Source organism: Melitaea cinxia, chromosome 1 (genome assembly GCF_905220565.1).
Source record: "Melitaea cinxia chromosome 1, ilMelCinx1.1, whole genome shotgun sequence".
NCBI lineage: Eukaryota > Metazoa > Arthropoda > Insecta > Lepidoptera > Nymphalidae > Melitaea > Melitaea cinxia.
This window is the reverse complement of record NC_059394.1, coordinates 851,718-863,166: the sequence shown is the minus strand read 5'-3', so window position 1 is coordinate 863,166 and position 11,449 is coordinate 851,718. Positions and strand designations below refer to the sequence as shown.

The window sequence follows — 11,449 nt, the reverse complement described above, 5'->3', positions numbered from 1 at the left end:
TTTTGTAGATAGAAAATCTTATTCAGGCTTTTGTTTTATGTTGTCGGGTTCTGTCATTTCGTGGGGTTGTCGAAAACAAAAAACAGTAGCGCTCTCAAGTACTGAGGCAGAGTATATGGCACTCACAGAAGGTTGTAGGGAAGCAGTGTATCTTCAAAATTTACAAAATGAGATAACTAAACGATTGTATACTGTTGTACTATATAGTGATAATCAAGGTGCTAAAAAGTTATCAGAAAATCCTGTTTTTCATAACAGAACTAAGCACATTGATATCCGTTATCACTATTGCAGGGAAGTTATTTTTAATAAGATAGTTAAAGTTGATTATTTACCTACAGACAATATGCCAGCAGACATGTTTACAAAAGGTTTAGTTTTAGTTAAGCACCGTAAATTTATGAACATGCTGGGTATTGTTAATGTTTTATAACTAATGTATTGTAATTTAAAATTTGCTGTAATTTGAGAGTGGGGGTGTTAAATTGTGAGTACTCAAATTACTGTTGTTGCTATTTATAAGTTATCTGTGGTGATTGATATAATTAGTCTGTGTCATTGTTGTACTCTGTGTAACATAAATTTAAAATATATCTCTCTTCCGTTTTGGTCAGCACAAGTAAAAGCACGTTTCATTAAGCCTCTTAATTATAAGATAATTATAACACGAACAAAACATTATATCAAATAATTCTTCATGCGACGTCTCCGAACGAGCCGGGAGACGGGTGGGCGGTACTAGATAAATAAAACAGCGTGTTGGCCCGTCTATAAATACGACCGATCCTATGCGTTACATCGACTCGCTGACCTTTCTATTGCCGTCGTACCCCACCGTTGCTTGACACTGTCGACCTAGTCTTAAACGTTAGGACTGATTTTATGGGTATAGCGTGCTCGTCTTATAGCCCTGCAATTAATCTACATTTCGTATTTGCAATGTTTCAATTAACACAATAATAAATCTTGATTTTTTTAATGAAGCGATTTAAAAAATTACCTTTTGAAATCATTTTACTCATCATCCGGAACTCTAAGGGCTGTTGGACACATATTTAACTTGACCAAAGTCTTTGGTTATCTTTTAAGCTACCGTTAATAACTTCTGCTCACAATTTTTAAATCAGTGGAATAGTAAGTAAAATTACTCTAATAACTATTGCAATACTCAACTAATTATGGAACAAAATTACAGTTGGAGTCAAGGTACCGCTAGAGTTATTTGTGTAGCGTGTCTTTTAATACGAACTGCACAAATACCACAGGAACAATAGTCAATAAACATGTGAATCGTCTCATGACATTATTGCTACGTGAACCAGGAGAGAGCAAACGACGCATTCCTTGTGTTAAATATTATTTTAAAACATACATCTAAACTCTTTACAAGAACTAAACCTATAAACTTATTGTAACAAAAACCCGAGAGTGTAATTTGGATTTCGTACATAAGAAGTCAAGTCGATTTATTGCGATTCAAAAGGGCGGTCAACAAAACCTTAGTAAACTAAAAAGGTCCAGTTAACAAACTATAGACACGAAACTGTAAAAAAGAACAAGAAAAAATGGAGGCAGCTTTGGAAAAAAAAAAGATACACGGCGACACTAAATTCTATGGTTGCCGTTTAGTTTGTGTTTTGGAGTATTTTTAGAATCACCTTTATGTGGTTTTTTTTAAACGAATCCAAACCTCGCAGAGGAAGTCTCAAACATTGGTATAAACGATAATATGAATCTTTTTTCATTATTTATTTTTAATAAAAAAAGACGACCCGTTTGTGATAAATCGAAATTTTATGTAAATAATAAGGAAATTAAAAAAATAATTATACACACAATAAAATCCACTTCGCTAGGAACATCGTGCAATCAAGATGAATAATGAGGTCGTGGGAAAGGACGGCACGGGAATACAATTCATCTTTCCACTTGTCAAGGAAATCTGATGAGATGTTGACGCGTGTGTATCCATCCGCTAGTGATATTTTTGCGAGCGATGTAGAGAGCGTTGAACCCCGCCTCGCTATACCTGTTGATTCCGAGAACCGATTCCCGAACCAAAATCTAGGATTCGACCGGATCATTTTGGCTGAACGATGCCATCGATTTCACGCCGATTCGTTGAACCAATGGTTACGGCTAAAGTTGAGAATCGTTTTAACCTTGAAGTCACTTTTGACTTGAAAAACTTAAAAATCATCGCGGTCATTGATTTTGATAATGTTGCAGACACGGCTGTTAAGTGGTCATGCATTAATAACTTTGTAGCTAATGATTATTACATTAAAAAAAAAAAAACTTTAATAGAGCTCCATTTTTCGCAAACACACAATATTTTTTTTTCAGGATTTAAAAGTAACTGAGTGATTATAACAGTAATATATTACATTCAATAAATATAATATATACAAATAAAATTGGAATGTCTCTTTCTAATATTAAAATAACCGTTTTTTGCTAAATTCATGTGTAATTTTACGCATTTTACGTAATTAAATTCCATGCAGGCGAAGTCGCGGGCACAGCTGGTAGCAAATATATAGCTACAAAATCTTAGAATGTAATATAAATTGTAACAAGTTTATGATTTTAACTGTAAACATATACCAGAATATATCTATTAAAAATAGACACATGTTAAAACTTCTACAAACTTCGAGGCCTACCAATATCCCGTACGATTTTACTTGACAATTTTGCGCCAACCTAACGACTGCTAATTAGTTTGTTATATCTCATAAAATTAAAAAAAAAATAATACAATGGATCAGCGATCGAAATGAACTTCAAGAGGATCAGAACAACTAATTGTAACAGCTGAAAGAGAGCACCGCAAGACGGGTCAGAACAGAGCGACGACCCAGAATCTGAACCGCGCGCAATCTGGCCGAGATGCGGGCCCACGCATTTCGTAATGTACGGAAAACTCTTGTCAATAGCAATATTTATTTATTATCTAGTTTTAATTAAATCTAGACGATCTAGAATAAATAATAATGATTTCATAATTTAGCTTATTTTGGTTCTTGGTTCGCATGTGTCATAAACACGTGACGTGTATCATAGACATGTGAAAATAGACCCTTTGTTCGAGATCGCTAATTAGAGAAATAACGAAAAATAGTGAGTGATTAAAATCTTCAATTTACTAATAGCATACACATTACAAAGAAGGTAGAAACGTGAAAACTATTAAATTATATATAAGATATTTTTAATAACGTTAGATATAATTATGTATCTCGCTTCAGCCTGTAATATCCCACTACTGGGCTTAGGCTTCTTTCTCCATGTAAGAGAAGGATCAGAGCTTAATCCACGACGCTGCTCCAATGCGGGATGGCGGATATATTCCCTACTATGAGTAACGATCGCTATCAGGTGTACATGATAACAACCGGGACCAACGGCTTAACGTGCTCTCCGAGGCACGGTGAGGAGACCCACAAGGACTGCACTAACACCCAGATCACGGTAAACATCTGTATGGCCAATACAAATGTTTGTCATATCGAACCCGCAACAGCGACAAACCAGTGCTGTGACCGTCGTATGATGTATCCAACGTTATTAAGAAATATAAAACAAAACCTTCATGTTACATACGAAACATAATTTAACAAAATTTAAAACAGCCTGTTATCATTAGTGTATCAAAGTTAAAGCTTAACTAATTTCCATTGAATTTAAAAATTACTTTAATACAGTGATTACTTGTTAATTTTTTTATAGTTTACTACTAGCTGGTCCCCGCGGTATCGACCGCGTTAATTTGAGGAAAAACATACTAAAATATTACACAGCCTTTTTCGGTAAATTTACTAGCCAACACAAAAAAAAAAAAACATTTAATTTGAATCAGTAGTTCCTAAAATTAGCGCGTTCAAAATAAAAAATTAAAAATTAAAAACGATTAAACTTTTCAGCTTTATAATATTAGTATAGATTGGCTTTCAATATCAACTGAAAAAGTATCATGACAAAGTTAAACTTTTTTTTAATTAACATTTTCGTGTATTTTCAGAACAACTTAGACCCAATGTTTTAATTACACATTCGATTCATAAAAAATCAATATCATAGAACAGCTAAATGTAACTGTGTTTCACGGCCAACCAATCCAGTCGAACACCATCGACGTCGTACGGTGGAACAATAGCAGTACAAGTGGGTTACCTAATAGCCCGGCATCCGCATTGACTCACTGCGTAAAATGCACACTAACAATCAATACTTCACCAAAATGGTCACACTTGAAACGCTTTCGATAAGCTTCCTTATGATTTGAATCGATTTCGCGCCTAAAGTGACAACTGTTGGGGATACCCAATTAAAAAAACAGTACTATTAAAATAAATATTGGTAGGTAGATGTTTACGAGTTCAAGGAGGTCATGGTCAAGGAGGACATTTCTGGTCGTCAAATTTATTTTTAAGTACCTACATACGTCGACATACGGAGTGGTAGTCTGCATTGAAATGTAAGAAAATTAATTGTAATCTGATGAAAAACTTCGGAGACACACGAAAATAGTATTATTATTTGAAAGTAACGTTAACGTTTCGTTCACGTAACGTAACGTTCAAAGCGCAATTATAACAATAAGATTAATATTATATTTTTGTTTACTCCAAAAATAGAAAAGGTACATGTTGTTACGCAATATTTTTTTTTTTGTTCTAAATATTTAAACTGAAATTACAAATGTCATGAATACTAAGAAATTTTTAATAACAAACAAGTAATCAATTAACGAAAGGAACCATTTCCTGAGAACTATTTAATATCAACATTGGATATAAATATTGAAATCAACACATCCTGACTCGCGTATCTGGCTTTTCCAATTAAGTAATTAAACACATAGCGAATGAAAAGATGTACGTAGCCCTTGATATAAAAGAGTTTTATTAATAATTAAAAAAAAAACGTTTACATAAAAAAATTCTATTCGCTCATTCATAAAGTGATAGCGCAACATACAAAAACTAACCATCTAGATAAAGTGCATTCGAAAAAACTCAAAACAATGGCGGACACGCTTGGATGCCGCGCGCGGGAATTTTGTGGTCACATTCCATAAACTGAACACAACTTTGTATTGTACTTCGTTGAAGTATAAGGACCTGTTTCACTCGTTGTCGTTAACGCTATTTGTCAGATGACGGTAGCCAATGGATTAAAGTTTATGATATATTATTTTTTTCCGTGGAATTCCACTATATTTATGAGATATTTTTCGCAATTGTGAATCTAAAAGTTGTAGTTTATTACGGAGAAACAGGTCTTAATTTCCTATGGTACTTCCTGGAGTTAAAATCTATCCGTAAGTTATATGCACGATAAACTTCATCCACAAGCGGTGAAACAGGCCCTTTATCGTACTATGTTCTTAAAGTTAAATATTTTCTCAATCCCGGGTTCAGTGACCGCAAGCTAAGTAGAATCGGATCTTTCGTTCATTCAGTAAAGGGCTATCAACCTATGTATACTTTACCGGTAACTGGTTTCTTGTCTTGAGGAGAAAGTAACACATATGTGGGTCATTTAAAATATCATCTTACCTTTAGAATCTTTAGAAGAAATGTTTTTTATTTATTCATTTTATTCATATAACACAATGTTCGTTTTGGCTTTATCCGCGTCTTTTTGACTTCCGTTTCATTATAATGAATCATTGCCAATTAAGAACGTCGTAATAGTAATTATTAAAGTTCTATCATAATTGATACCAACCTTAAGTTTTTACTAAAACGTTTTAAGTTACATTGTAAAAATACAAGAATTTTTCGAACAACTTTTATTAATGTTGAGCCAAAAAAAATTTCAACTACCCTATTTTTAACATACCTTTTCTTTATAATTGATCCAAAATTTTCAGTCATACCCACAATATGATCTACGGAATCTATTTATATTATTTTTTGGGATACCCTCTTAATCTATAATAAATCTACAACATCCAATAACACAAGATTTCTAATAAAGAACACTTAGAAATACTAAATAAGCTAAATCATTATTACACATAATATCATACACAGTATGACAAGCTATTTATTAATGTCTTGTAATCAAGTGCGTGGACATGTACAATTTGCAATCTTAATTAATTGTCTAAGGTCACGGATGAATAAGAAATTATAGGAAATCTATTTTAGGCTCTGATTGCTTTGCAATGTTAAAACATTTTCATATAGTACTGTTACAGTTCTTTATAGATTTATATTTTTATACATAGCTTAGGCAATAAAGATATGACAAAACACATGAGTTCATTTTTTTTGTGTCCAACAGTGGACTGCAATAGGCTGACTGAAATAAATATGTGCCCAAATTAATGAATGTTATGAAAAAGTATATTTGAATAATATACGATATTCAGGCATAGTTATTACTCGTAAATAAAATAATGGTTTCAACAACTACTATAATAGTTATATTATATCCACTTAAAGATTTTTTATTTAGTTTATTTACTACGTAGTAGTTTATTTCTAATTTAATTTATGAAGTTGTTGTCAAAGGTCTAAATTATTTCACATAAGTTTATTGAGCAGTAATAATAAACATGCAACCAAATGAGGGTAGATATTAAAAAAAAACGTTATTAACAATTGTTCTACATTAAAATCCATATAAATAAATAAAAAACATCATCGAAATGTACATGCATAATTTCCATACTGCAAAAATTAAATAACACTTTTATTTTTCGTAAGTTGTTAGTAATTGCAAAAAAATTTATAAGGCGGCCAGTATATTAAGTTGGCCGGATCAACTAGTTTTCTATGGAAAAACTTTTAAATTTTAAACTTGAATAAATTTATCAATGCAAGTAATGTAATTTAGCTTTTTAAATTAATATGGTACCTGTAATGAGGGTACCATTTATAATTCAATAATAATAAATAAATATTTACAACAAACACACACGGTCATTTGTTCCTATAGTAAGCAACTTAATGCTTGTGTTATAGGTAACAGCTGACTGGTTTAGCTACATTTTTTTTTGATAAATATACATATAAATAAATACATATATATTACTCCCAGACTCAGGGCGGGAATCGAACCCACAACCCCCGGAGCAGAAAGCAGGGCCACCACTACAAGCTGCGCTAGTCAAGCCCAAACGAGCCAGTTATTTATGGTTATAATTTTTTAACTTTTAAATTGTATTACTATATACCTTGTTGGTAGCATAAATAAATAAAAAATCCTAATATTTATGTAAAAAAAATTGAATTAATGTATTATTACATTGTAGTACTCGCATTGCCACAACATTTAAATAATTTAATATATCAACAGCACAAATTTATTACATTCTACCTACATTTCTCCGAATTTATTTCTAAAAAAAGTAATTATTTTTAAATAATATATAAAGCCTTTGTTGTTATACAATATATCTTTCGTATAATGAAACAAACTAGATAGAATTTGTTTAATAAAAAATGCATAAACATAAAAGATACTTTATCAGTTTGTATTGACGGATGTAACTATCACTAATAGATAAACACATTTGTTCTCACACTCAGAAATTGTATTATACACTTTCTAATATCTACAAGATAAAATAAACAATTTTTTTATTTAATTGGTTTTTTTAAGACTACCCGATTTAAAAAAACGTGGTATACTGAACCAATCAACCTATATTCTTTTTTCTACAAGACATTGGCCAAAAAATTCATATTTGGAACAATTTGAAGCTACTAAAAAATATAATGAATGTCATTAACAAAGGTTACTTACATAACCTGTTCTGCTAAAGTTTTGTATCTTTTTTCACAACTTTTTTAATTTTTTCTTTGTATAATAAATAAAACTCCCTCAAGAAATATTATATTTGTTTTGTTATATACCTTATATATCTGTTAAATTAAGCATTCATATGCTAGGTTACTATAGCTTCAATCAAAAAAGTTTTTACTTTTTTATTTTATGAGCAAATAATCAGTATTTATTACAATTTGAATACTTAAACTATATATTAGGTAAAAATAAAATAATACAAACAGGAAATGAATCAGAATTAAGTGTGACATTCCTTTAGGTAGAATTTATTATTTCCTGAACAAATAAGTTTTTTTTTTTTTTGTTTTAGTTTTATTAACTGAGGGTATATTATGTTAGCATACTCAACATGCATGGTTCTTCACTTAATATTTCACCACGCCATTTTTCAAGTACCCACACTAACGTGGCTATTTTGTATTCTTTTTTAATATTATAGGGGTGAAAATAAGACAAAAATAATAAGATAGAAGAGTTTCTAACAGGAGTTTCTTATAAGATTAAATATATTTAAAAAAAGATTGTATTATAAATCAGGTATTTTTATGTTCTACAATTCACTATGAAATAACGCTTTTAAAATAAATTTATTGACATTTGTCATTTAATATAAGTTTTTGAAAAGTATTTACCGTTTTTTTTTTTTTTTTTGTATTTTTAAATAATGCTAAAACGATAACTTTTACTAAATTATACTACATCAAATCGTCCTACCTCACAATTGATACGGTATTTGGTATATTTTTTATCGCATTCCTACCGATCAGGTAAATTTAAAGACTCATTTTTAATAAGACAATAGTCTCCGTATAAAATATTTATAAGGTTCCTTACCTTTTCGAAGTATTTTCCGTCATTTTTGATGATTCACTAGTACGTAAATTAAATACATAAACAAACTCTCATTATCCTTTATCGTAGCTATGTGTGTGACTTATCACTTCATTATGTATAACAGTTGACAAATAGTAATTCTTTTATGATGCATCCGATACAATGCATAGCATGATCGCACCTTTCGCGTGTACGGTGTAGTGTACTTATCTGTCAAAAATCACAGACAACATTCGTTTCAATCAATCGCTGTCATAAAAACGCACTACGTTCCTTTATATCCGGTTATCTTATAAAACTATTCGTAAATTATATTAGAATTCCCTCTTCGTAAAATAAAAATTAAATTGGAATTCTTTTCGCCTCTTGCATTAATCTCAATTTTTTACATAAAAAAAACTTAGTTTTTTTAAAATAACATCGATTTTGTATAAAATGCTCTTAAGTAAGATTTATAGAAACAACTTAATAAAAATAAAAAGCAAATTTTTATCCGTATCCATTCGAAGTAGATGGATAATAAAAAAGTTTTTACAATGTTCTTTTACTAGTATAATGGAACGTGATATTTTGTTTTGTTACTATAGTAATCGTGAATTGATAACAAACTCATGGCCAATGGCGGAGTTCAAAATTCTTGTGTTTACTGTCATGCTGTCAAGTTTCAATGCAGCCGCGAAGCAACATTTTTTATTGATTAAACTTTTATAGTAACTATCTGATAAATGTTAGAACACGCAGAGGTTTATAGGATACTTTATAGAAATGTTTAAAAACACTTTTCAGTCCGGGTTTTTGTCAATTCTTTACAGTATAGGTAGCAAACCTTTGCAAATTTGGGACAAAAAAGTTCGAAATGGGCACATAAAGAGAATTACGGACAACGATATACAGAGCTTAGTGCTAGAAATAGTTGGGACCAATGTTAGTACGACGTACATCACTTGCCCGGCGGATCCAAAGAAAACTCTCGGCATCAAACTGCCCTTTTTGGTTATGATAATCAAAAACTTGAAAAAGTACTTCACATTCGAAGTTCAGGTAAAAACACATTTGCGTTAATGTTCGTATTTTGTTAACTGTTATATTTTAATTCCGATGATAATTATACTTTTAAAGAGAATTTTCATTTTACATTAAAAACTGCATAACACTAAACCTTAATGTCTGTTTCAGGTTTTAGATGACAAGAATGTACGAAGAAGGTTCCGGGCAAGCAATTATCAATCAACAACTCGGGTGAAACCATTCATTTGTACCATGCCCATGCGATTAGACGAAGGCTGGAACCAGATACAATTCAATCTCGCCGATTTTACACGTAGGGCTTATGGTACCAACTATGTTGAGACTTTAAGGGTCCAGATACATGCAAATTGTCGTATTAGAAGGGTCTACTTCTCTGATAGATTATATTCAGAAGATGAACTACCTGCGGAATTCAAACTGTTCCTTCCCATTCAGAATAAAGTTAAAACAGCTGTCGCAACATGAAAATGTTGTAATTGTAAACTAATGTTATTATACAGTAAATGTAATTAATAAGTCAATTTTATTTTATTTTATTTTCAACTATGAAGTATTGTTTTATAAAGTCAACTTTTCTATGTATTTTGTGATCTGTAATGCAAATAAACTGGCACAAATAAAAATATTAGAATTTGCTTGGATGCAACAGGCACTTACAAATTTTAACAATTTTTTTTTTCCTCCAGCTTGTTTTCCTTTCGGCCAACACTAGGCTCCATTAGGCGAAGTAATTTGTTGTAATATTTAATAAAGTTGATGACATAATAGGCGATTTCTGCTGAGACAAGAGATAAGTGCAACATAAAAATAGTGTTATTTATTGAATAATACTGGGTACATTACCTAAGTTTGTAATATACTTAATGTTAATACTTTTACCAACCTTGAACCTTTTTTTCTTCGAAATTGTGACCCTATGGCGAAATAAATATTTTCATTTCTATTCATTTAATTTGAATTTAAGTTCAACTTATTTATACTTTCGCGCTCTGATGGTTCATCTTGCTACTTGCAATAAACGTTAATTTTATCATTTTTACGGTTCCGTACCCAAAAGGTAAAAACGGGACCCTATTACTAAGCCCTGCGTCCGTCCGTCTGTCTGTCTGTCTGTCTGTCACCAGGCTGTATCTCAATAATCGCGATAGCTAGACAGTTTAAATTTTCACAAATTATGTATTTCTGTTGCTGCTATAACAACAAATACTAAAAACGAAAAGTGAAAAACTTGAAATATTCACAAAATACTTAGTTGTATATTTAATTGAATAACAAATTATAAAATTAATAAGAGATTATTTCAGAATGGGGAGGGGGTCCTCTCATACAACAAAAGTGATTTTTTTGCCGCTTTTTGTCCTAGATTAAAATCAGCACTAGGTAAACGCTTCAAATGTACTTAAATATTTAGTTTTATTGTTCGTAAAATAGTATTAATGACTAGCCCGTTGGCGCAGTTTGTAGTGCTGCTTTCAGCTCCGAGGGTTGGGGTCTCGATTCCCACCCCTAGTCTGGGTGTAATATAAATATTTATTTATATATTTATGTATGTATTAATATTATTTATCAGAATGTTTATCGAAAAAAAAAATGTAGTTAGTATAGCCGACTGGCTGTTACCTATAACACAAGCATTAAGTTGCTTAGTGCTTACTTTAGGAACAGACGACCATCTGTGTTTTGTGTAGATATTTATTTAGTTATTTAACAATTGAATATTTTATAGAACATTTATTTATATTTAGTTTAGTCCATGGAAAAAAAACTCTTCATGGGCGAG

General features: G+C 31.1%; 1 protein-coding gene across 1 annotated transcript; it reads left to right on the top strand.

The window, feature by feature from the left end:
* Positions 1–9,218: 9,218 nt before the first annotated feature.
* LOC123664115 (cilia- and flagella-associated protein 20) lies at positions 9,219–10,329 on the top strand. The gene is made up of 2 exons (XM_045598753.1): positions 9,219–9,681; positions 9,817–10,329. Exons 1-2 carry the CDS (start codon positions 9,406–9,408, stop codon positions 10,132–10,134), a joined length of 594 nt encoding a protein of 197 aa, XP_045454709.1. The 5' UTR covers positions 9,219–9,405; the 3' UTR covers positions 10,135–10,329.
* Positions 10,330–11,449: the final 1,120 nt, after the last annotated feature.